At 39.9% G+C, this 27,569-nt stretch overlaps 1 protein-coding gene across 3 annotated transcripts in view; it reads left to right on the top strand.

The window, feature by feature from the left end:
* The window catches only part of syt1a (synaptotagmin Ia), a 155,077-nt gene that overhangs the window by 123,489 nt on the left and 4,019 nt on the right, over window positions 1–27,569 (top strand). For all 3 annotated transcript variants that reach the window (XM_034163880.1, XM_034163879.1, XM_034163881.1), the window contains 2 exons: window positions 8,198–8,315; window positions 26,265–26,398. In XM_034163880.1, coding sequence (XP_034019771.1) covers window positions 8,198–8,315; window positions 26,265–26,398 — 252 coding nt within the window. The remainder of the gene's footprint in view (window positions 1–8,197; window positions 8,316–26,264; window positions 26,399–27,569) is intronic.

The raw sequence follows: 27,569 nt of genomic DNA, 5'->3' as shown, positions 1-27,569 counted from the left end.
GGGACGTTCAAGACATTGTTCAGAAGAACAGTGTAGTTTGATTAAAAAGTTGATTGGAGAGGGGAAAACTTATACGCAGGTGCAAAAAACTATAAGCTGTTCATCTACAATGATCTCCGATGCTTTAAAATGGACAAAAAACAGACACGTGGAAGAAAATGGAAAACCATCAAAATGGATAGAAGAATAACCAGAATGGCAAAAGCTCACCCATTGATCAGCTCCAGGATGATCAAAGACAGTCTGGAGTTACCTGTAAGTGCTGTGACAGTTAGAAGACGCCTGTGTGAAGCTAATTTATTTGCAAGAATCCCCCGCAAAGTCCCTCTGTTAAATAAAAGACGTGTAGAAGAGGTTACAATTTGCCAAAGAACACATCAACTGGCCTAAAGAGAAATGGAGGAATATTTTGTGGACTGATGAGAGTAAAATTGTTCTTTTTGGGTCCAAGGGCTGCAGACTGTTTGTGAGATGACCCCCAAACTCTGAATTCAAGCCACAGTTCACAGTGAAGACAGTGAAGCATGGCGGTGCAAGCATCATGATATGGGCATGTTTCTCCTACTATGGTGTTGGGCCTATATATCACATACCAGGTATCATGGATCAGTTTGGATATGTCAAAATACTTGAAGAGGTCATGTTGCCTTATGCTGAAGAGGACATGCCCTTGAAATGGGTGTTTCAACAAGACAATGACCCCAAGCACACGAGTACATGAGCAAAATGTTGGTTCCAAACCACCAAAATTAATGCCTCGCAGATGTGAAGAAATCATGAAAAACTGTGGTTATACAACTAAATACTAGTTTAGTGATTCACAGGATTGCTAAAAAAGCAGTTTGAACATAATAGTTTTGAGTTTGTAGCGTCAATAGCAGATGCTACTATTATTGTGAACACCCCCTTTTCTACTTTTTTTACTAATAGCCCAATTTCATAGCCTTAAGAGTGTGCATATCATGAATGCTTGGTCTTGTTGGATTTGTGAGAATCTACTGAATCTACTGGTACCTTGTTTCCCATGTAACAATAAGAAATATACTCAAAACCTGGATTAATCTTTTTAGTCACATAGCACTACTATTATTCTGAACACTACCGTATACTCCAGTGTCACTCGTATACATTTAGACCCCTCGAGGTATTTTTTTTTTTTTTTGGCAGATGCGACTTATATTCCGGTGCAACTTATACTACTGAAAATTGTTTTCTTAACAAGTCAATGCATGTGTATTTTGTCGTCACACTGACTGCTTAGATGTTTGCATTTGAATTGCAAACTTGCTGCTGCGGCTGATGCAATCCATCTCTAGTGGAAATGTCACTTAATCAGACGTCCATACTTCCCCTTCAATTAATACAAGTGTGACTTCCCAGGCAACAGTTCAGGAGATTCAATTTTCATGGTAAATGTCACAGCGTACAGCGTGTGTTGCCAGGGAAACCTCATTCTTATCTTTACGCCCGTTTCATTTAAAGGTTAATAATAACAATGTCGAATGGCTGCCGGAGTTCCTTGAGTTGAAGGCCATCACTATTCTTCTTTAGTATTTGGTTGAAAAAGTGGAGTACTGCATTGAAGCAACAGTATTCAGTCAAGAGTACTTGTTGTATTTTCCACATTCTGACACATACACTGTTTGTGTATGTGACTTGCTTGCTTGCCTCTACTGGTGGTTGGCTCTCACTGCGGTATTGTATCACTTCCTGTTCCGGAGCACAGCGGTGTTTTGCTGTATCTGTTAGCTGTTTAATCTGCGCAGTTAAATTGATCTAGATAACGATTTGTTTCACAGTGTAATCTTCACGTGCCTTAACTAAAGCACTCCCTCTGCTGAATCACATCTAAATTATTTACACATTATTCACTTTGTGTGTTTTTAGGAATCTGCTAGCTTAGCGCAGCTACTAGCTCTTAGCCGATTTAGCATGGCGGCTTCTCCTGTCTCTCCCGCACTTTTCTGCTCTGGGTGTGAAATGTTTAGTTATTCCTTGGCCTCCTTTAGCAGTAATGGTACTTGTAATAAGTGTAGCTTATTCGTAGCTTTGGAGGCCAGGCTGGGCGAATTGGAGCCTCGGCTCCGCACCGTGGAAAATTCTACAGCTAGCCAGGCCCCTGTAGTCGGTGCGGACCAAGGTAGCTTAGCCGCCGTTAGTTTCCCTTCCAGCAGATCCCGAGCAGCCGGGAAAGCAGGCCGACTGGGTGACTGTGAGGAGGAAGCGTAGCCCTATACAGAAGCCCCGTGTACACCGCCAACCCGTTCACATTTCTAACCGTTTTTCCCTACTCGGCGACACACCCACCGAGGATCAAACTCTGGTTATTGGCGACTCTGTTTTGAGAAATGTGAAGTTAGCGACACCAGCAACCATAGTCAATTGTCTTCCGGGGGCCAGAGCAGGCGACATTGAAGGAAATTTGAAACTGCTGGCTAAGGCTAAGCGTAAATTTGGTAAGATTGTAATTCACGTCGGCAGTAATGACACCCGGTTACGCCAATCGGAGGTCACTAAAATTAACATTGAATCGGTGTGTAACTTTGCAAAAACAATGTCGGACTCTGTAGTTTTCTCTGGGCCCCTCCCCAATCGGACCGGGAGTGACATGTTTAGCCACATGTTCTCCTTGAATTGCTGGCTGTCTGAGTGGTGTCCAAAAAATGAGGTGGGCTTCATAGATAATTGGCAAAGCTTCTGGGGAAAACCTGGTCTTGTTAGGAGAGACGGCATCCATCCCACTTTGGATGGAGCAGCTCTCATTTCTAGAAATCTGGCCAATTTTCTTAAATCCTCCAAACCGTGACTATCCAGGGTTGGGACCAGGAAGCAGAGTTGTAGTCTTACACACCTCTCTGCAGCTTCTCTCACCCTGCCATCCCCTCATGACCCCATCCCCATAGAGACGGTGCCTGCTCCCAGACCACCAATAACCAGTAAAAATCTATTTATGCATAAAAATTTAAAAAGAAAAAATAATATAGCACCTTCAACTGCACCACAGACTAAAACAGTTAAATGTGGTCTATTAAACATTAGGTCTCTCTCTTCTAAGTCCCTGTTAGTAAATGATATAATAATCGATCAACATATTGATTTATTCTGCCTTACAGAAACCTGGTCACAGCAGGATGAATATGTTAGTTTAAATGAGTCAACACCCCCGAGTCACACTAACTGCCAGAACGCTCGTAGCACGGGCCGAGGCAGAGGATTAGCAGCAATCTTCCATTCCAGCTTATTAATTAACCCAAAACCCAGACAGAGTTTTAATTCATTTGAAAGCTTGACTCTTAGTCTTGTCCATCCAAATTGGAAGTCCCAAAAACCAGTTTTATTTGCTATTATCTATCATCCACCTGGTCATTACTGTGAGTTTCTCTGTGAATTTTCAGACCTTTTGTCTGATTTAGTGCTTAGCTCAGATAAGATAATTATAGTGGGCGATTTTAACATCCACACAGATGCTGAGAATGACAGCCTCAACACAGCATTTAATCTATTATTAGACTCAATTGGCTTTGCTCAAAATGTAAATGAGTCCACCCACCACTTTAATCATATCTTAGATCTTGTTCTGACTTATGGTATGGAAATTGAAGACTTAACAGTATTCCCTGAAAACTCCCTTCTGTCTGATCATTTCTTAATAACATTTACATTTACTCTGATGGACTACCCAGCAGTGGGGAATAAGTTTCATTACACTAGAAGTCTTTCAGAAAGCGCTGTAACTAGGTTTAAGGATATGATTCCTTCTTTATGTTCTCTAATGCCATATACCAACACAGTGCAGAGTAGCTACCTAAACTCTGCAAGTGAGATAGGGTATCTCGTTAATAGTTTTACATCCTCATTGAAGACAACTTTGGATGCTGTAGCTCCTCTGAAAAAGAGAGCTTTAAATCAGAAGTGCCTGACTCCGTGGTATAACTCACAAACTCTCAGCTTAAAGCAGATAACCCATAAGTTGGAGAGGAAATGGCGTCTCACTAATTTAGAAGATCTTCACTTAGCCTGGAAAAAGAGTCTGTTGCTCTATAAAAAAAAAGCCCTCCGTAAAGCTAGGACATCTTACTACTCATCACTAATTGAAGAAAATAAGAACAACCCCAGGTTTCTTTTCAGCACTGTAGCCAGGCTGACAAAGAGTCAGAGCTCTATTGAGCCGAGTATTCCTTTAACTTTAACTAGTAATGACTTCATGACTTTCTTTGCTAATAAAATTTTAACTATTAGAGAAAAAATTACTCATAACCATCCCAAAGACGTATCGTTATCTTTGGCTGCTTTCAGTGATGCCGGTATTTGGTTAGACTCTTTCTCTCCGATTGTTCTGTCTGAGTTATTTTCATTAGTTACTTCCTCCAAACCATCAACATGTCTATTAGACCCCATTCCTACCAGGCTGCTCAAGGAAGCCCTACCATTAATTAATGCTTCGATCTTAAATATGATCAATCTATCTTTATTAGTTGTACCACAGGCTTTTAAGGTGGCAGTAATTAAACCATTACTTAAAAAGCCATCACTTGACCCAGCTATCTTAGTTAATTATAGGCCAATCTCCAACCTTCCTTTTCTCTCAAAAATTCTTGAAAGGGTAGTTGTAAAACAGCTAACTGATCATCTGCAGAGGAATGGTCTATTTGAAGAGTTTCAGTCAGGTTTTAGAATTCATCATAGTACAGAAACAGCATTAGTGAAGGTTACAAATGATCTTCTTATGGCCTCAGACAGTGGACTCATCTCTGTACTTGTTCTGTTAGACCTCAGTGCTGCTTTTGATACTGTTGACCATAAAATTTATTACAGAGATTAGAGCATGCCATAGGTATTAAAGGCACTGCGCTGTGGTGGTTTGAATCATATTTATCTAATAGATTACAATTTGTTCATGTAAATGGGGAATCTTCTTCACAGACTAAGGTTAATTATGGAGTTCCACAAGGTTCTGTGCTAGGACCAATTTTATTCACTTTATACATGTTTCCCTTAGGCAGTATTATTAGACGGCATTGCTTAAATTTTCATTGTTACACAGATGATACCCAGCTTTATCTATCCATGAAGCCAGAGGACACACACCAATTAGCTAAACTGCAGGCTTGTCTTACAGACATAAAGACATGGATGACCTCTAATTTCCTGCTTTTAAACTCAGATAAAACTGAAGTTATTGTACTTGGCCCCACAAATCTTAGAAACATGGTGTCTAACCAGATCCTTACTCTGGATGGCATTACCCTGACCTCTAGTAATACTGTGAGAAATCTTGGAGTCATTTTTGATCAGGATATGTCATTCAATGCGCATATTAAACAAATATGTAGGACTGCTTTTTTGCATTTGCGCAATAGCTCGAAAATTAGAAAGGTCTTGTCTCAGAGTGATGCTGAAAAACTAATTCATGCATTTATTTCCTCTAGGCTGGACTATTGTAATTCATTATTATCAGGTTGTCCTAAAAGTTCCCTGAAAAGCCTTCAGTTAATTCAAAATGCTGCAGCTAGAGTACTGACAGGGACTAGAAGGAGAGAGCATATCTCACATATATTGGCCTCTCTTCATTGGCTTCCTGTTAATTCTAGAATAGAATTTAAAATTCTTCTTCTTACTTATAAGGTTTTGAATAATCAGGTCCCATCTTATCTTAGGGACCTCATAGTACCATATCACCCCAATAGAGCACTTCGCTCTCAGACTGCAGGCTTACTTGTAGTTCCTAGGGTTTGTAAGAGTAGAATGGGAGGCAGAGCCTTCAGCTTTCAGGCTCCTCTCCTGTGGAACCAGCTCCCAATTCGGATCAGGGAGACAGACACCCTCTCTACTTTTAAGATTAGGCTTAAAACTTTCCTTTTTGCTAAAGCTTATAGTTAGGGCTGGATCAGGTGACCCTGAACCATCCCTTAGTTATGCTGCTATAGACTTAGACTGCTGGGGGGTTCCCATGATGCACTGAGTGTTTCTTTCTCCTTTTGCTCTGTATGCACCACTCTGCATTTAATCATTAGTGATTGATCTCTGCTCCCCTCCACAGCATGTCTTTTTCCTGGTTCTCTCCCTTAGCCCCAACCAGTCCCAGCAGAAGACTGCCCCTCCCTGAGCCTGGTTCTGCTGGAGGTTTCTTCCTGTTAAAAGGGAGTTTTTCCTTCCCACTGTTGCCATGTGCTTGCTCACAGGGGGTCGTTTTGACCGTTGAGGTTTTTCCATAATTACTGTATGGCCTTGCCTTACAATATAAAGCGCCTTGGGGCAACTGTTTGTTGTGATTTGGCGCTATATAAATAAAATTGATTTGATTTGATTCTGAGACTGTGCCAGTGCTAAATGGACTGCATTTATATAGCGCTTTTCCGTCTGCATCAGACGCTCAAAGCGCTTTACAATTATGCCTCACATTCACCCCGATGTCAGGGTGCTGCCATACAAGGCGCTCACTACACACTGGGAGCAATAGGGGATTAAAGGCCTTGCCCAAGGGTCCTGAGTGATTTTCCAGTCATGCGGGGATTTGAACCCAAACTGCTGAACATCAGTTTGTCTCAAACAGCTACTACTTTAGGCTCCGTGCACTGCTAGGTGACTATGATCCCAACAACTGAACGAGGCCAAGGGTCGCTTGTGCATCACTTAGTTGTTTTAGATAGGTGGCGACTGGTCATATGCCAGGCTGGGTGGATGGCAATCAGGATATAGGGAGGTTCCCATGTCCCCAAACTTGACACCTTAGAATTTCTAATTGGCAGAACTGAAACTTTTCCAGGAATTGCTGGTTTCTGGGTTTTTACTGGACACTGTTGCATCAACAAGAGCATGTTTGGCTAGTTTTCATAGTTTTATTTATAAATGAGATGATATAACTTTGGTTAAATAGCTTTTCCGCTGGCCGTTAATGGGATTCACCTCATGCACCAAAGTTATTGACTTTATGACATCATGAAGGGATAAAGTCTGTAAAATCTTTCTCAGAGTACAGCGGACCGCTGAGTCAAAATAACGAGATCTATTAAGACTCTGATGACCCTTTGGTATCAGCCCACACTCTTCAGTAAAGACCAGCTCTTTCAGGTGTAAATTATTCAGTACTTCATTCACGGGAGATGAAATGAATAAAGCTGAAGATGCAACACTTTAGAGAGAACACAACCCACTTTGCTTTTAAGGTCAGCTCTTGAGTGGCAAGTCCAGCAAATGCCCTTTATGTTTAAAAGACGGTGGTTGGCCTTTTACAGTTCAAAAAAATATTAAACGACACGGTCACTGCTCTTGACAGGCATAATTAACCGTCGCTTGCTCGCTCTCTCTCTCTCTCTCTCTCTCTCTCTCTGGCCTCCAGGAGAGCATGTATTTGTGGTGATTAAACATTGGTGCTTGTCATCGGAAGGAGACTATTTAGCGATTGCTTCATCGGTGTAAACAAGTGGCCTATTAATTAGGAAATGAAACCAGTGATTCCCAAAAGATGGGTTATGGGCCCCTGGTGGGCCTCAAAGGTACTACAGGTGATACATTTTATTTGTAATGCACTTTACATTCATGGAATCTCAAAGTGCTAAGGTGGGCTGCAGCCCCTGGTGGGTAGTGATGGTAAGTCTGATGTGCAATTTTGTGATAAAGTTTAAAACCACCAGATAAAATATTGTTAGTAATATCATTATTATTATTATAATTAAAATAAATAAATATTTCTGACATGTCTAAATGCCTTTTTTTTTCCTCGAATTGTGGGCTTTACAAGCAGGAAATGTACCAGAAGCCCTGAAATGCTCACTTCTCCCACTAGATGGTGACAAAAACTGCTCAAATGTGCAATAATGTCCCGACTGTTTATTCATTTGACCGGCTAACTTTTGGGGAAAATATGATCGGCTGACACACAAAAATCAACTTACAGCTGTGTCCCTCCCCTTTAAAGCAACTTACTTGTTTTTTAAGTGCAGGGAAAAACATTCATCACACGTTGAAAGTGCAATTTAAACCTTCTGAATTGTTTGACTGAATGACCTCTATTGTCCCTTTAAAGGAGATTTTACACGCTTTATTTTTTTTATTATTATTATTATTATTATTATTATTATTATTATTATTATTCACCTGAATCCGAGCCTTTCAGTGAGCAGGCGTTGTGAGTAAGCAATGCGGTAAATTTGGATTTAGTCGTCATTAACCGCTCTTATCTCTTCGTTTCCGACAGCAAGAGAAGCTGGGAGATATCTGCTTCTCTCTTCGATACGTTCCCACCGCTGGCAAGCTGACGGTGGTCATCCTGGAGGCCAAAAACCTGAAGAAAATGGATGTGGGAGGCTTGTCAGGTGAGAAGAACTGTATGATTGTGCCCACAGATGTTCGTCTGACGGCTCCTTTTGTCTGTAATTACATATACATGCACCGCAGCAGTCATTTTGCATTTCCTACAGACCAACAACTTTTTCTTTGTAACAACCGCCCTCGCACATCACTGCACAACATGACACTGGTAGACATTTTCTCGCCTTTTTTTTTTTTTTATCTTGCACAGATGAGTAAGACAGCTATGATTTTCAAGCACTAAAAAAGAGAGATGTTGAGCTGCAGTTTATTGTGCAAAACACTCAAATCCAGAACCTGCTGTTTTGTTTCTGTGATGATGTTTGAAATGGCATTAAGTGCAGCAGGTGAGTGTGTGGCTATGAGAATATAAGTATGACAAGTGAAATGTATCATGCATATTACGTATAAAAATTAACACTCATCTACAGCCAAAATGTTTCCGAAACAAAAGCAATCCGAGATTTCTGACGTCCACCAATCCAGATTCAGATCACCTCCAAAATTCAGTGGAGCCTTCTATGCCCTAATATCTGCTGTGAAAATCCGTGAAGTTGTTTTGCCGTAATCCCTCAAAGCCTATATAAAGTGAAATCTTAATCCAGAATCCAAATCTGGATCCAGATCACCTCCAAAAGTTAGTGGAGTCTTTCATGCCCTAATATCTGTCTGTGGTGCAAATTTGGAGAGAATCCGTGACGTTGTTTTGTCATAATCCTACAATGCCTATATAAAGTGAAATTTTAATCCAGAATCTGGATCTGGATCCAGATCACCTCCAAGATTCAGTGAAGTTTTTCATGCCCTAATATGTATCTGTGGTGAAACTTTTGTCAAAATCCATTCAGTAGTTTTGATGTAATCCTGCTAACAGACAGACAGACAAAAAAATAAAAAAAATATAGAAATCAATAAATAAATAAACGCCAATGATTTTGTTACGTCCTTGGTGGATGTAATAAATACAGTCAAACTATACTAATTATGGGCCACTGAGAATGAAAATGATGATTTAAATTGTTGATTTGCTCTAATTTTTAAGATATGTCTGGTCTGCTTGAGGTTTCTTCCTTAATATCATCAGAGGGAGTTTTTCCTTACTGTCGCCCATCTGTTTGCTCTGGGGGTCTGTAAGGTTCAACCTTGAGGCAGCTTTGTTGGGATTTCTATATAAATTAAATAAATTGAATTGAATTAAACTGAAATTTAATATGTTACTACTATGTTACTAAGGGTTAATATATAACCCTTTTGGTGATTTTTAAAGTGTTACAAATAATAATAATAATTTATAATAATAATTTATTAATTTATATTGCGCCAAATCATGACTAATCGCCTCAAGGCGCTTCACAAACATCATTAAAAAGCAGAATAAAATGAAATAAGATTAAAACACAATAACAAAAAATTTAACCATAAAAAGGTAAATGAAGTAAAATAAATAAAAGGAATAAAAAAGACACACAATCATATAAAATACTAATTAAAAAACTGATACAAAAAGAGAATATGTGAATTATTATTATTGTATATCTAAACAATGACAACAACGTTTATGATTTATCATGAAACCTCTGCTGTCGACATATTATAATTACAGAGATGTAAAATGGAAAAACTGAAATATCTTGGAAACAGTCGCCAATCAGCAATTTCTATTGTCTAATTTTACTTCAGCATCCCAAAATCTATAATTAATAGCACAATAACTTCTAAACGTTTGTCGATCTGTGTAATTTGACATTTAGTCCACATGTGACAGGGCGGGTTGATTGATATTAATGACTTCAGGTTGGGGTGGGGGAGGCATTTGGTTGGGTGTGCCAACACCATGCTTCTACTAGGAGGGGACCACCACCACCACCACCTCCAGAAAATTTTATATAAATAGCCTTTTTGGTTTTATGAGGTTACTTTAATCCCGGTATTAACCAATCCGGGTCCTCAGGGACCCCTCCCCTGCACATTTACTATCTCCACCTGCTCTGCAAACAGCTGATTGGCTCTTAATTGGTTGAGCACACCTGAATGGGATCATCAGCATTTAGCAGAGCAGGGAGATATGGAAAAATGTGCAGGTTTGGGGGTCCCTGACGACCAACCCAACCCTCCCACACACTGAGTCACACAATAAACCAGTCTTCCTGGCTGTCTTCTGACTTCCTCCACTGCTTCATTTCAAATCCGCGGCATGTCCATCCCTAATGCTTCAACACTTTCTGCACCAATTACCGTTCACCTGGGTCCACTTGCTTTGTGCTCGACAGCCCCGACTCACCACATAAGCCCAGACATCTTACTGTACAGTAACACGGAGCGCTTTCAAAGCACCAAGCTACCTGTCATCTGTCAGGCTAACACAGGCGGCCATTTGGCAGATAAAAGTCCTCCCTTGCTGCCATTTTACGCGACTGACGTCAACTCGCAAATGTTCCGATTCCTACGGCGGGAGTCATCGGGCGTGTCCACTGGCCAGGATGAAAACGGCATGAAGCCGCATAGCTTGACACCGCCCGCTGTATGTCACGTTTGATTGGAGCGTTTTAGCGCCAGAGGGTTGCGTGGTGATTTATTAGCATACAGTAACAGCACAGTGCACGTTTCTAATTGCATGCAGCCAGAAAACAACTTGTAAATTGCAGTTTTGATTGTTGTTGGTTGCGATTGCGCCTCTCCTCCAAGAATGGACTTAAAAGTAGCAGATGGATGAAATAATGGGCAGGTTTGTAATAACAATAATTAGCCGCCGTCTACAGAGCGACTCAGCCGCAGCTTACGGTGAAGACGTGTAATTGACGGCTCGGGATCAGCCTTCTTCTCCGTTGTCCTCTGTTCATCGTTCCTAATTAAGGCTCGCACAGAAATATGTTGGCATTATCATTAAGCAATATATAATCAGAAATAATTCCTCCAAATCTGCATCCGTGCTGTCGCCTTCTCTTTTTTTTAAACTATTCCATAGTAGAGTTGGAGTTTTTTGTCTTCTTCTTTTTCAGGATTGGAGCTACTTATGTGCAGTGATGGAGCAGGCAGCATGTTCTTTAGATGTCAACCTCGAAATAATCCCAGGCTCATTACAGAGCAGCGACTCCTTTCTCTGCTGAATTGAGTTTCACAGCGACATATAGCTACAGTACATATCCATTTCCTTAAGCTCGATGCAATTTAAAGAGCTCGAAATTCCAGCTGGTGCACTTTGCACTTTTTCAAAGCAGGTTTTGAAAAAGCGCAAACAATGGGATCAAGTCTCAAATGTCCACGATGGTTATTTTAAAGTAAATGCACACAGTTAAGATACAAGACTGGAAAAGTGAAGTTACAAGAACAGGCGCTGAGCTGTGCAAATGAATTCTTTGTGATTCAGTCTGACAGTAATATACGGTTCCGTGTGGCCTTGACGTTTTCTCAGTTCTGTCCAAAATGTAACCACTTTATCCCTGACCCACACACAACCCTAACGCCATGTTGAATCCATATCGACTCCAAATTGTTTCCCTTAAACTGAAGATTCCCAAACCTTTTCTTCAGGGCTACTCTTTTTTTAGAGAAAGATATTTTCCAGACCATGTTTTGCTTGACGTTTGACCAAACTACTGCAAAACCTAATGATCCATCAGGTGTTTCTGTGTTCAGGTGTTTATTGGACCATGTTTTCCTTGACTTTGTCCTTTGCGCAAACTACTCCAAAATCTAATCACCTCTAGATATCTATCCAGGTAGTAGTCCCACCAGGTGTGATCCATCTAGGGTTTTTGGTTGTTGAGTTATACAAAAAGGTGTTTTTAGACCATGTTTTCCTTGATTTTGACTTTTGACCAAACTACTCCAAAATCTAGTCATCCTTTAACCAAACTACTCCAAAATCTAATCACCTCTAGATATTTATCCACGTAGTAGTCCCACCAGGTGTGATCCATCTATGGTTTTTGGTTGTTGAGTTATATGAAAAAAATGTGTTTTTAGACCATGTTTTCCTTGAATTGATCCTTTGACCAAACTACTCCAAAATCTAGTCACCCTTTAACCAAACTACGCCAAAGTCTAATCACCTCTAGATATCTATCCAGGTAGTAGTCCCACCAGGTGTGATCCATCTAGGGTTTTTGGTTGTTGAGTTATACAAAAAGGTGTTTTTAGACCATGTTTTCCTTGATTTTGACTTTTGACCAAACTACTCCAAAATCTAGTCACCCTTTAACCAAACTACTCCAAAGTCTAATCACCTCTAGATATTTATCCAGATAGTAGTCCCACCAGGTGTGATCCATCTAGGGTTTTTGGTTGTTGAGTTATACAAAAAGGTGTTTTTAGACCATGTTTTCCTTGATTTTGACTTTTGACCAAACTACTCCAAAATCTGGTCACCTCTAGATATCTATCCAGGTAACAGTCCCACCAAATGTGAAGGAGATCTGTGTAGCTGTTTTTGATTAATCTTGTCCACAGATGCACAGACACACCAGTGAAAACAATACCCTGCACGCTGGTGAAGTGGTGAACAGGGTAAAAAAAATAAGACTCTTGGGGCTGTGCAAATGTTAGATTGGTCAGGCAGGAGGCCCAAATTAACACCCAAGAATTGAACTTCTCCTCAAAAGGTCCAACGGAACTCCAGGATCACAACAAAGGAAGTGCTGGCAACATCAGATAGAAACATGGCAACGTCATTCATGAAGCGAGCACGCCATCATCATGGCCTAAAAGGCTGTCAATCAAGGAGGAAGGCATTACTCCCACATTTTTGTATCAATTATGAAGTGATGTCTTCTTCTTTGTCTGCAGCCTTTTAGGCCATTAATATGGTAATGAAGTAAGTGTTGACACTTGTTTGGAAAAGTTAAATTATTGAAGGTTTCTGTCCGACGTGTATGTAAACTTGTGGTTGTGCCTTCCTGTTACAAAGATGGCTGTCTGGCATCAGAGTGATGACACATTGTCGGTTTATTGAGGTTGTGGAGGCAAAAGTGTTCTGTGGCGTTCTTTGTGTTCCTCTAAAGATGTCCCTGAAGGATGTGAGGCGGTCCAGAACCAGGTAATGGTTCACCGTGGGAGATGTTATCAGAGTACACAAGCACTGTGCCGGCAGTAATGAAGCCGTGCCGCACCAACCTAATGCTCCGGCTCACCATCTCTGCTGGATGGGTTATTTGTTTGGTTCTCCCGGGTGGTTGGACTTGGAGGTTGTGGAGAATCATTAAGATGATGAACATCACGAATGCGACTTTAAAACCTTTTCCAAAAGATCTCCCTTGTGCCATGTTTTGTGCAGGCGGTTTGTGCGGCTTGGGGTTTACCGTCGGCGGTTGGGTTTGTGTGACGCGTGTGCACGTGTGGTTCATCCGCAAGCTGCATCTGTAAAACTAAAGTGACAGTCGACCCCTGGGTGCATCCAGCATGGCCAATCCAGAATGATGGCATGAAAGCCAATATGACAGCCAGGATATATTTAACCCTGCGTGTATTTGTGTTCATTTGGCACAACTCACAGTTTCCACAGTCAGCACTGACATACTCACGGTTAAAGGAAGATTTGTGCATATAATCTCAGACAAGAGAATTTTCAGGATTTTTCCTGAATTCTGGACTTTATAGGACAATCTGGATGAGGAATTCCTTACCTTTTCCAAACATCTGCTTGGCTTACGAATTTTGTCGAAAATCCAGGAGTTCATAGGCCTCAGACACCACCCCACCACCACCACCAATGGCATAATGCAATCCACAACCTCACCACTAGATGACACTAAATCCAACACACTGTAGCTTTAAAGCAAGAATTTTCTGATATTTCAGTCAATTTATTGAAACATTTTGATTGCCATGAGAGTTGGTGGAGTAATTGTTGATTCCAAGACCAAAATTCCATTAAAGTTTGCCACTGTCTGAGATCAGGACATGGATTCTATGTCATTTTTATTCATTTACTTTGGTATAATGAGATGGAGCATCTATTTCAACCATTTAACCTATTTGTCAAAAGGTTTTCTTGGCTGAATAGTTGCTCTTAATAAGCAAAATTCCTTAAATTGATCATAGTGGAGCAGATAAGTATGACTTTTGGCCAGAATTGTTCACATGGTTATGCAAGCATCAGATTTGGCATGAATGTTCTACATAAATCAGTGTTTGAGAAAAAAGTGCCGGCCACTTGAAAATCCAACATGACAGCCAGGGAGGGGTCGATGAAGAATTGCACAGGGGTCAAAATTTAAAAATGCTCCATTCATATTGAAAGCTATACCACATTATGTGTCATCACAAAGATTCCAAAAAGGTATAGTTTGCTCTATCTATGACTGAATGTTCTGGAGTTATGGGGTAAAAACAGCAAGAATGGTAAGAAAGATCAGTTTCAGTTTGTACAGCGGTCAAAAATTAAAGTTCCTCCAATTTTTGTCAAATGTGATGCAAATTATTGGTTGAGTTGATAGGGTTTTAAAAAGGAATAGTTTGCACCATGTGTGATGCTTAATTGTCACGTTACAAGGTAACATACACTCAACAAAAATATAAACGCAACACTTTTGGTTTTGCTCCCATTTTGTATGAGATGAACTCAAAGATCTAAAACTTTTTCCACATACACAATATCACCATTTCCCTCAAATATTTTTCACAAACCAGTCTAAATCTGTGATAGTGAGCACTTCTCCTTTGCTGAGATAATCCATCCCACCTCACAGGTGTGCCATATCAAGATGCTGATTAGACACCATGATTAGTGCACAGGTGTGCCTTAGATTGCCCACAATAAAAGACCACTCTGAAAGGTGCAGTTTTGTTTTATTGGGGGGATACCAGTCAGTATCTGGTGTGACCACCATTTGCCTCATGCACTGCAACACATCTCCTTCGCATAGAGTTGATCAGGTTGTCAATTGTGGCCTGTGGAATGTTGGTCCACTCCTCTTCAATGGCTGTGCGAAGTTGCTGGATATTGGCAGGAACTGGTACACGCTGTCGTATACGCCGGTCCAGAGCATCCCAAACATGCTCAATGGGTGACATGTCCGGTGAGTATGCCGGCCATGCAAGAACTGGGACATTTTCAGCTTCCAAGAATTGTGTACAGATCCTTGCAACATGGGGCCGTGCATTATCCTGCTGCAACATGAGGTGATGTTCTTGGATGTATGGCACAACAATGGGCCTCAGGATCTCGTCACGGTATCTCTGTGCATTCAAAATGCCATCAATAAAATGCACCTGTGTTCTTCGTCCATAACACACGCCTGCCCATACCATAACCCCACCGCCACCATGGGCCACTCGATCCACAACATTGACATCAGAAAACCGCTCACCCACACGACGCCACACACGCTGTCTGCCATCTGCCCTGGACAGTGTGAACCAGGATTCATCCGTGAAGAGAACACCTCTCCAACGTGCCAAACACCAGCGAATGTGACCATTTGCCCACTCAAGTCGGTTATGATGATGAACTGGAGTCAGGTCGAGACCCCGATGAGGACGATGAGCATGCAGATGAGCTTCCCTGAGACGGTTTCTGACAGTTTGTGCAGAAATTCTTTGGTTATGCAAACTGATTGTTTCAGCAGCTGTCCGAGTGGCTGGTCTCAGACGATCTTGGAGGTGAACATGCTGGATGTGGAGGTCCTGGGCTGGTGTGGTTACACGTGGTCTGCGGTTGTGAGGCTGGTTGGATGTACTGCCAAATTCTCTGAAACGCCTTTGGAGACGGTTTATGGTAGAGAAATGAACATTCAATACACGAGCAACAGCTCTGGTTGACATTCCTGCTGTCAGCATGCCAATTGCACGCTCCCTCAAATCTTGCGACATCTGTGGCATTGTGCTGTGTGATAAAACTGCACCTTTCAGAGTGGCCTTTTATTGTGGGCAGTCTAAGGCACACCTGTGCACTAATCATGGTGTCTAATCAGCATCTTGATATGGCACACCTGTGAGGTGGGATGGATTATCTCAGCAAAGGAGAAGTGCTCACTATCACAGATTTAAACTGGTTTGTGAACAATATTTGAGGGAAATGGTGATATTGTGTATGTGGGAAAAGTTTTAGATCTTTGAGTTCATCTCATACAAAATGGGAGCAAAACCAAAAGTGTTGCGTTTATATTTTTGTTGAGTGTACGTTACATGTCAGAATCCAATGTACGTCATCATTGTTTGACGTTTACTCTGCAAACAAAACATTCAGCACAGTCAAAACTATTCCATTTACTAATCCTATTATTTCAACCAATAATTTGCACCACTTCTTACCAAAATTGGTGCAACTTTAAATTTTGACCCCTGTATAATTCTTTACTGACCCCTACCTGGCTGTCACATTGGATTTGCAAGTGGCCGGCACTTTTTTCTCAAACACTGATTTATGAAGAACATTCATGTCAAATCTGATGCTTGAATAACCATGTGAAGGATTGTTTCAGTTATCTGCTGCACTATCAGGTATTTGATTTTGTTCCCACAACAAAATGGGGCATTTTCTATATTTTAATGAGTTCTGTAAAACTTACATGCTGATTTTGATGAACTGTAGCAGCTGTACATCATCTTCTTACAGTCAACAAATGCGTTGTTGTGCTCAACAGCAGCCTGATGTCTTACTGTCAAGTCACCCAAACCAGTCTACAAAAACAATACTTAACCTGCTAAGCTGATTTCCCATCTCCAGGTACCTTTGTAGTTCCTGCTGTGATGAAGCAATAAGATGCACAAACTTCAACCACTTTCAGTTTAAGGCTCTGCATCTCGTGTTTCGGAAAACATTACTTAATTTGTCCAACTTCCTGAGGGAAATGTGGTGGTTATCGATCTTTCATCAGGTCATGAAGCCACTGCCAAGACTGAGGGCTCAGATGATTAACCCTCAGGAAGGAGGGTGAAGACACGCCTCTGCGCAGTACGCATAAGCGCTCCTGTATCAGCGATCCCGCTATTCATCCATAAAATGGGAGAGATTACATCCGCCTGTGATGAAACGGTAAAACAGGCCGGATATGAGGTACAGTGAGCCTCCCAAAACTCAATAACGCCAAACTCTCATCTGCCTGAAAGAAAGATAACGGGCGTCTGGATGGCAGTAATCTGGCGCCACAGGTGGGGAGGTGTGTGTGGTGGGGGGGAGTTCTCCATTTATTCTGTCTGAGAAAAAGGCTATCTGGTATGAACCCATTCAGCTGCTCTATGATGTTTATAGAGTCTTCATATATGAAAGCATGTATGTCATTGTGTCACATGTTGCACACTGCAGTGAAGAAGTCGGCCCCGTTTAGATCCTCTGGCCAGTTGGTGCCGGTTGTTATTGGGAAGCAGATAACAGTCTACAACTACCCTTGACTGGGACACCAACATGTCATAGGTTATAAATCCCGACAGGTAGCGTGACTGGTCTACACATCAGTCGCCCAAATCCTTATCCCACCAAACCACCTCCTCTCAAACGCCAATGAAAGAACTTTAAAATAATGTTTCAGCCATTATCAAGTTAGCTGATCGACACAAAATAATTATAAACTCTTTGGTAAGTAATTATTTTAGTTATGTGTCAAAAAAAATTTGTCCAGCTTGTCAAACGTGATTATTTGCTCCTGTTCTGCGCCGCTTCAGGTAACTGGTTTTAAATGGTTTTAAACTCTTCCACACCAAATTAATTGGAAATGGAAACGGTCAGACTTTGTATTTAGATTCTCTAAACCATATGTTGATGTATTTTGCTCATTTTAAAATCTAAGTCAATAAAAATATGGATTTAATGCATATACTGTAAATTACATTTCAAGTGTTTGTGAACAATCAGATATAAATGTCTTCCAGGAATGATCAGATTTCCAAATGTGGAGTGTGATGCAAATTATAATGAACACTTATATTTTAAGAATAGAGGATGGACCAGTTGACTCCCTAGGAGGTTGCCATTGACGACTCAAGGTGGTTTCCCTGGTGTAGCGGATACGGCGGCTCTTGGTGCCAGCACAGGCTGCCAAACCTGACCTGACTAGACTGCAATGTGCAGTGACATTTAATTACGACTTGGTATCTATATATTAAAAGCAAAGTGGCCTCTGTGTGGGTGATTCTTAGACTATGGGCACTTATTATGTCCTTTGAACATGTTGTATGAAAAACAGAAAAAAGGGGAAATTTCACACTTTTATAGTTATCTTTACAATGAAAGTGTGTTAAGAAATTTGTTCTAGTAGTCTATGATGACTTTTTCACCTTTTTTCAGCATCATTATATGCAAATATTGCCGTTTTGTGCTTGTCCCACACCCAGACTTTTGATCTTCAATGATAAAAATGAATGGTAAAGAAATGTTTTTTCTAATGTTTTAAAATATCTCTGAATAAAATATCAGTAAAATAATCAAAACATAATTGGGGTATTCAATGTCATACAACTGTTGTGATTTTTTTTTTAAACAAAATGTAGTTGTCCAACACTATTGCCGTAATTTCCACCACAACACTGTAATGTCCCTAAACAGTTTGTATGAAAGATTGTTGGGGTAGTTTCTATGGAGATAAACAGTGACATCAGAGCACATGTATATAGCGCCAAATCACAACAAACAGTTGCCCCAAGGCGCTTTATATTGTAAGGCAATGGTGTGGTGGAAATTACATTTACAAGGCCAGTAGTGCCCGTAGTTAAAGAATCACCCGTGTGTGTGTGTGTGTGTGTGTGTGTGTGTGTGTGTGTGTGTGTGTGTGTGTGTGTGTGTGTGTGTGTGTGTGTGTGTGTGTGTGTGTGTGTGTGTGTGTGTGTGTGTGTGTGTGTGTGTGCCTTCAATCATGGAGAAACGGCAGAGCTGACATTTTCCGTTTGGTATGTTTATGTATTTTGGGTCAAGGATGAATGCCAGGAAAACGGAAAGTTGATAGGACTAATATTTTTTGGAGAAACTAGGGATATTAGGTAACAACAGTGAAAATGCACGTTAATATCACCATTAATCAGTCGGTGGTAACCAGACAGACTCTGAACAAAGGCAATACCTCAGCCTTGCCAGTTGTAAAACATGGCATCAACTAAATGTGCCAAATAATAAATACAATTAGTCACAAATCTTTCTCATTTTAATTTCCTGCACTTTCGGTTAAAATCATTATAGAAAGTTTGCATAATTTATTACCACCCTTGAAAAATGTCAGCAACCTGTTTTATAATCACTAGAACCCATGGATGCCTGCAGGTAACACAGTAGTATTAAAGAAAACACTAACTACAGTTTGCATTTTCCAGTCATACCACCGTGCTGAAATGAGATCTATTATACCTTGGAAAATTGTAAAATGTTTTAAATATGTTTTGAACTTCTTTTAAAAATAGTTCAAATGAGGAAGCATCTTAAACCAGAAAAAAATATTTAATGTGAATTTAAACTGGCTAAATTTGATGTGAACTTTTTTCCAATAGTTGTTAAATCCATTTAATTATCTTTGTTTTAAACAAATCAAATCAAATCAATTTTATTTATATAGCGCCAAATCACAACAAACAGTTGCCCCAAGGCGCTTTATATTGTAAGGCAAGGCCATACAATAATTACGGAAAAACCCCAACAGTCAAAACGACCCCCTGTGAGCAAGCACTTGGCGACAGTGGGAAGGAAAAACTCCCTTTTAACAGGAAGAAACCTCCAGCAGAACCAGGCTCAGGGAGGGGCAGTCTTCTGCTGGGACTGGTTGGGGCTGAGGGAGAGAACCAGGAAAAAGACATGCTGTGGAGGGGAGCAGAGATCAATCACTAATGATTAAATGCAGAGTGGTGCATACAGAGCAAAAAGAGAAAGAAACAGTGCATCATGGGAACCCCCCCAGCAGTCTAAGTCTATAGCAGCATAACTAAGGGATGGTTCAGGGTCACCTGATCCAGCCCTAACTATAAGCTTTAGCAAAAAGGAAAGTTTTAAGCCTAATCTTAAAAGTAGAGAGAAACAACAAATGTGATGCTGTATTTTGTGACTTTGGGGAATTTTTGTATGTATTTTCTCTCACTTTAAACAGCAACCATTATTTTAAAGGCTTCAAAGGGTAAACTCAGAACAAAACATCAGTATTGTGTTGTGTAGAACAGCAGCCCAGTGTGCTGGTTTTTCTGTTTTGTGCCTGGCTTTCTGTGAATGTCTCTAAACTCGATGAAGGTTTGCTTTTGAGATTTGACAATAAGCAAACAAAGAACTAAAGTGTTCTTATGAGTCGTGACAGCCACCCATGGCTAACCGTACAAAGAAAGCCTGCAGAAACAGATAATCCATCAGAATAATGTGACGGTATTGACGAGCAGTTTCTGGGAATTTAGTATGGAAACTGTCAAGCACTTTAAAACTTTAAAATACAGACTAAATTTAAACTCCCCAGCTTTTTTTACTCCCACATTTGGTCGCTTTTTCTACTCCATATTCAGGTCAGCTGTGCTGGAGGTGCCTGAATGTCTGCAGTTAGTGCCTTAATTCCACCTAAAATCAATAAAAGCTCAAGAAACTAATATCAACGCATTCCAGTGTAATTAGCCACAATTCTGTTCTATCCATTTACACAAACTCAAAAGTGTTAAACACTGAGTTTAATGTTGAGGAGCTTTGTCAAAAAAAATTCCCATCTTTCCACAAGCCATCATGAAGTCGCTACAAAATACAGGCAGCTATCGTACTAGCTGTCTCATGTAACACAATTTTATTAAATTCTGCTCTAATGAAATATAAACTGTCCCAAAAACAGAGCAGTGTAGCTTACGGTTAGTGATAAGACAAGACTAGATAGTGAAACAGACTAGAAATGTCTTTAGCAGTGACTGAGCTAACAAGCTAGCCTAGCTCAGTTCATACAGGAGCCTGCCAAGCTAACTGGCTTGGCTAGTTAGCATATATTTACCTAAAAATTGGACCTGTTGCGCTTGTTTGCTTGTATACAATATAATGTACAATATATAATGTTACATATAAGTGGTAAACTTCAGTGGTCCTGAATGACACCCACCCAGAACTAAGCTGGATCCAAAAGTGTGCACATTTCAACTGAAGCCTGTGTTAAATGTTCAACTTTAGCGCAGAAATAAACATGTTTAAGGCCTGGTAGAAAACCCAGTGTTGGCATCTATGTAAAGTTTCTCCCTCCATGACAACAGAATGAGAACATGTGTCCAACCTTTTGACTGGTACTGTATATAAAGTCGATGGTTACAAATTGTCATGTATGACAAAATTCCATGGTAGCTAGCCATGTCACATAATACAGTTTTAAAATTTGATTAAATTCTGCTGTCTTGAGGTGTCAACCATTCCAAAAACAAAGCAATTTAGGTTAACATTAGGAATAAGACCGGACTGCAACGGGCAAATGGTTTTCTATTTAAAAACATTTGGTAGCGGCCAATCTAGCTAGCTAGCCTGGCCTAGCTTTATCCAGGGGCCTACCAAGCTAATTACCTTGCTCTCACAATTGGATTTGTTTCCTAGCACACAATGTTACAAAGCCATTAACTTTTCTCCTGTGATTTGGTTGTGGCAAATTGCCGTAAAGGCTCTGAAGTCGTCCATATGGAGGTGGCAGGTCAAGGATAGTGATGTAAAGACGTACTAACGTAGAGCTAACGCGCTAACTAATTTTACCTCCTTCACATGAGGCAGAGTAGTAGTTAGGGAGATTATTGTTAGCCTTGAGCTAATGACAGCCTCATTAGCATCTCTGAGATTATTGTTCTTATTTGTTTTTGTGTGTTTTCTCTGATGACAAATGACACACAGTGATTGTCATTAGTGTTTTGTTCCGTCTTGTGTTGTCTTCCTGAATGGGGGTGGTAAAGAAACCATTTTCGCCAGATATGATCAATGCCGTTTCACAGTCTGCGCTGGTGTCTTGGAAAAATCAATAACACATTTATGAATTCACATTTATAGATTTTGCATGTGTTGAATTTGTCGCCCATATTTATGTTACGTGGGTTTTCTCTAACTGAAACTGAAATGTACCCCATGTTGCTTTGCAAGTCAATAGGAGCATGATGTAGAAAATTTCTGAGGTTGACTTAATGAGGATTAAATGGCAGCTGCTGTTGCTGTGACTCCTGTCAATCATGAAAACACAAAGAATACACATTGTCTCAAGGTGCTGTTTAGGGATTCGACTTCCACCCCATGACAATGCATCTTTTAAACACCTAGTGCTCCTCTTCTGTAAGTAGCATGTGCATGAGTGTTGGTCAGTTGCACAGCTGGTGCTTTCATTTCATCCGTCACAAAAAAAATGCATTTGGGCACCAGACTACTAAAAACCTGTTGTACAATCACTTGGCCTCTCTCAAGCATGGGTGACATTATGTGCCCTAACATACACAACAATGTTGAAAACAACTATGTAATTAAATAAAGGTAAAACATTCATGGAAAAGTACAAAACTTCACCTGACCACTTCACTGCTTCACCTCAGGGAGCTTTGGCGGCTGCTGTCTGTTGTCAGCTAATACTGTAGCTCCATGCTACTCTGCGAACTTGCCAGAAATCCTTTCACATGTGCTTTTTCAGTACTGCAGCACCATGTGCCTGACGCACTCTGCACCACCTAATTTTACACCCTCTGTATCACTCATTTTTGCACCCTCTGTATCATTTATTTGCTCCTGCCATCAAGATAGAGTCCTTAGTCTTAAGACTTATCTTAATTCTAATGGTAAATGGACTGCATTTATATAGTGCTTTTCCATCTGCATCAAATGTTCAAAGCGCTTTACAATAATGCCTCACATTCACCCTATAAGTTACTGGAAAAATACATTTAAAAATGTGAACTTAACTATTGAGGTAATAGTTTTAATGAACAGGCCAGGCTGCTTATTTTTGAGCCTATTTTATTTCATATGATCCGACATGCAGGAAATATTGCAGAAACACAATACATGAGTAATCCATGATCATTAGATTTCTGAATTGACGACCATGGACATTAGTAATGCTTTCGTTATTCCAATAAAATTCATTTTCTCTCAGCCTGAGTAATTTGATCCACATTTATCTCTTCAATCTTTTTTGTTTGCCACTGACAATTACATTGAAACTTATGATTGCAATCACAAAGTGCCCACATTTCATTTGTGACTGACTGAACAAATCTCCACCGATTCCCAGAAGGCTTCATTAAATATAAAAAAGGGAAACAATATTTGCAAACGGTTCAAAACTGCTGCCTAGCCAGTGATCACATTTTATTTCTGAGTACCAAAGAGGACACAAGCTCCCTTTTTCCCCAATTTAGTGGTGACAGAAATTTGGAGATTGTAAACAACTCAGGAGGAGCTGATGATGAATGAAATCAGTGGGCAGTTGACTGTTTTCAGTCAAACACTTTACCTGATTGCCAGAGAGTGGATTAAAGCGGACAAAGCAGCCCACTTTGCCACCGCGCAAGAGTGCATTTGGACAGCTGAAAATCCAACTCTGAGTCGAGGAAGGTTAACTGATGTGATTGTCTCGTGGCTCCCAGTGCTGTGTCCAAAGCGCCGTTGCAGCCATGATTGCAATAACTGTCACGATTGGAATAATTACAACAGTGAGCACAAATACACAGATAACTCTGTTACAATTATGCAATTAATCCTTTTGTCCTTGAATCCAAGACTCTGGGTACAGATTCTTAGTCAGACAACCATTACATTCCTAATAATTACAGTGTTACAATTAACCACAATCATAATAATTATTACACTTGTGCTTATGTTTCCTGTGCAGTTTTGTTCTCTTTCACTCAGTATTGGAATAATTATTACCACAGTGATTGTAATCATTTTTACAATAACTCTTAAGTATCCTGTTCAATTCCACCCTCTTTGCCCATTATTTTAATAATTATTATAATACTAATTGTAATAATTGCAATAGTTTGATGGTGCAGTATAATACTGTAGTGTAGTAATAATAATTATTATAACAGTGGTTGCTTCTCATGCCGTTGCACCTGCTATTGTAATGGATATTGTAAATTATTGCACTAGTGTAATACTGTAATAACAGTGTAATATAGTAATATTAATTGGTTGCTTCTCATGTCATTGCACCTGCTATTGTAACAGATATTGTAAATGATTGTAGTAGTGTAATACTGTAATAACAGTGTAATATAGTACTAAGTGGTTGCTTCTCATTCCATTGTACCTGCTATTGTAATAGTTATTGTAATTTATTGCACTAGTGTAATATTGTAATAACAGTGTAATATAGTACTTATAATAAATGGTTGCTTCTCATGCCATCACACATGCTATTGTAATAGTTATTGTAATTTATTGTACTAGTGTAATATTGTAATAACAGTGTAATATAGTAAGTGGTTGCTTCTCATGCCATTGCACCTATTGTAATAGATATTGTAAATGATTGCACTAGTGTAATACTGTAATAACAGTGTAATATAGTAAGTGGTTCCTTCTCATGCCATTGCACCTGCTATTGTAATAGATATTGCAATTTATTGCACTAGTGTAATATTGTAATAACAGTGTAATATAGCACTAATAATTGGTTGCTTCTCATGCTATCACACATCCTATTGTAATAAATATTGTAATTTATTGCACTAGTGTAATATTGTAAATACAGTATAATATAGCAAGTGGTTGCTTCTCATGCCATTGCACCTGCTATTGTAATAGATATTGTAATTTATTGCACGAGTGTAATATTGTAATTACAATGTAATATAGTAAGTGGTTGCTTCTCATGCTACCACACATCCTATTGTAATAAATATTGTAATTTATTGCACTAGTGTAATATTGTAATTACAGTGTAATATAGTAGGTGGTTGCTTCTCATGCCATTACACCTGCTATTGTAATAATTATAATTTATTGCACGAGTGTAATATTGTAATTACAATGTAATATAGTAAGTGGTTGCTTCTCATGCTATCACACATCCTATTGTAATAAATATTGTAATTTATTGCACGAGTGTAATATTGTAATTACAGTGTAATATAGTACTTTAATAAGTGGTTGCTTCTCATGTTATCACACATACTGTTGTAATAGATATTGTAATTTATTGCACTAGTGTAATATTGTAATTACAGTGTAATATAGTACTTAAGTGGTTGCTTCTCATGCCATTGCACCTGCTATTGTAATAGATATTGTAATTTATTGCACTAGTGTAATAGTGTAATATAGTAATGTACCAGTGGTTGTTTCCTTTGCAGTTGCACCTCACCATTTCCTCTTGTATTAAATATTACAATAGTGGTTATGTTGCCTGCACTTTTTTGTTCAGTGTCACAACAATTATTAAAGAAGTAATTATGTCTTGAGTCAGACTAAGAATCTGTGCCTGCTATTGTAATAATATTTATTGTTATAGTAGGGACAGTTATTCCAGAAGCAGATTAACGTTCAGAATCAGTGAAATAACTGAGAAGTGGGAGAAACAAACCCCGAAAGAATTACATTTGTTAAAGAAGGGTAAATTTTCAGGTGTGCAGGTTGACATAGTAGAGAAGCTTGAATCTTCGACTGGACTGGGTTGCTTGACGCAAGGACGTTTCGCTTCAAATCGCAGAAGCTTCCTCAGCTAAAATTCTTGCTCTGGTGGTCTGACTTCTGTCTTGACTCTTGTAGAGAAGAATAATCAAGAAGTCACAAAAGCTGGAGTTTTAAACCTAACCAGACTCCTCCTACCGAGAGGCAGACTGCTATAGGCTAGTGACTAAACAATAGCTCTAATTAGCACCTATTGTGCTCTAGTTAGCACCCTCCTAATGACAGGGTAGCTGTCCCTCCTAATGATGGGACGGACCCTCTCCTGATGGCTCCCTTGACAACTCTGCTGATGACGTGAATGACTCATTACCATGAACAAAAGACTGAAACTGCTTTGACCTGAGTACCCCATTGTAAACAGGGGACAAAGCGTGTCTCAGACCCCCTCCCCTGTGCAGGTTGAGTCATGTGTCGTCTTTCTTCTCTGCAGATCCGTACGTGAAAATCCACCTGATGCAAAACGGCAAACGGCTGAAGAAGAAGAAGACTACAATCAAGAAGAACACCCTCAACCCTTACTATAACGAATCCTTTAGCTTCGAAGTCCCGTTTGAACAAATCCAGGTACATTCTCACCCAGAACATTTTCTACTCTCAAACATTATTCAACATAAAAAATTATCATATTTGGCTGCACGTAATTTGATTTACAAATAAATCAGTGTAGAGGTTTTTATCCCATTTAAATCTGCAGCGGTTTTTGCTAATAATAACCATCCTCATTAATATTTAGCTGAATTTAATTAAATGTGGGCAGTGATCTTGGAACTTATGTTGCTGTAATGGAGAGTGTCTTTGGGATTTTTTTAGGAGAAATCAAGTAAGAATTTGTTTCTAAAACATTATGAAGGAGTGGATAAAGAATGCACAAAATGTGGCAGGAGGAAATGGCAATGAACAGCATTACCTCCTCAGGCGAGACGCTAATTGAGTCAGATTGATTAAGCCTGTCACAGCTCACAAATCACAAATTTGGGTCCATGAGCTTCAAATTCAATTTAAACCATGTTGATCCCAATCAACTCCGTCCAATCCAGCCTTTAGTTTGATGCCGCTGATTCCAGAATGTTGGTTAAATTTACATTTCTTATCTAATCATCAAACACCAGGATGAGCATTAAATAATAATTAGCACCACAGATTGAGTCATCATTAAACATCTCGTTAATGAAGAGTACCGAGCATAATCCAGTAAGATGTGAGCGTTTTTCAAATGAGAAATCTGTTTTATTTCACTGTGAGCCGTCAAACTGCACCTCATGTTGGTTTAAACCAGTGACGTGTTTGTCAGCTTCATCACCGCTGACACTATTTTAATAGTTACAGTAAAACTAAATGTAATAGTCATGAACTTTAGTAAACATTATTCTGGAAGGAAGGAAGGAAGGAAGGGAAGCAGGAAGAAAGAGGGCCAGGAGGCGCAGTGGAAGGAAGGGAGGAAGGAAAGAAGAGAGGAAGGAAGAGAGAAAGTAGGTAAGGATAGAGGGGCAGGGAAGGAGGGGGGAAGGAAAAAGTGGAGGTAGCAAGGGGAGAAGGAAAGAAGGAAGGAAAGGAGGAAGGGAGAAAGAGGGCAGTGAAGGAGAAGGAAGGAAGGAAGGAGAGAAGATTCGAAAGAAGGAAGGAAGACAAAGGGTAGGTAGGAAGGAGGGAAGGTAGAGAGGAGGGTAGGTAGGAAGGAAGGAAGGAAGGAAGGAAGAGGGCAAGGACGGGCAGTGGAAGGAAGGGAGGAAGAAGA

The sequence above is a fragment of the Thalassophryne amazonica genome, chromosome 22, assembly GCF_902500255.1.
Source record: "Thalassophryne amazonica chromosome 22, fThaAma1.1, whole genome shotgun sequence".
NCBI classification, from domain to species: Eukaryota; Metazoa; Chordata; class Actinopteri; order Batrachoidiformes; family Batrachoididae; genus Thalassophryne; species Thalassophryne amazonica.
The sequence above is the reverse complement of the archived record's forward strand: the minus strand, read 5'-3'. Positions and strand labels throughout refer to the sequence as shown.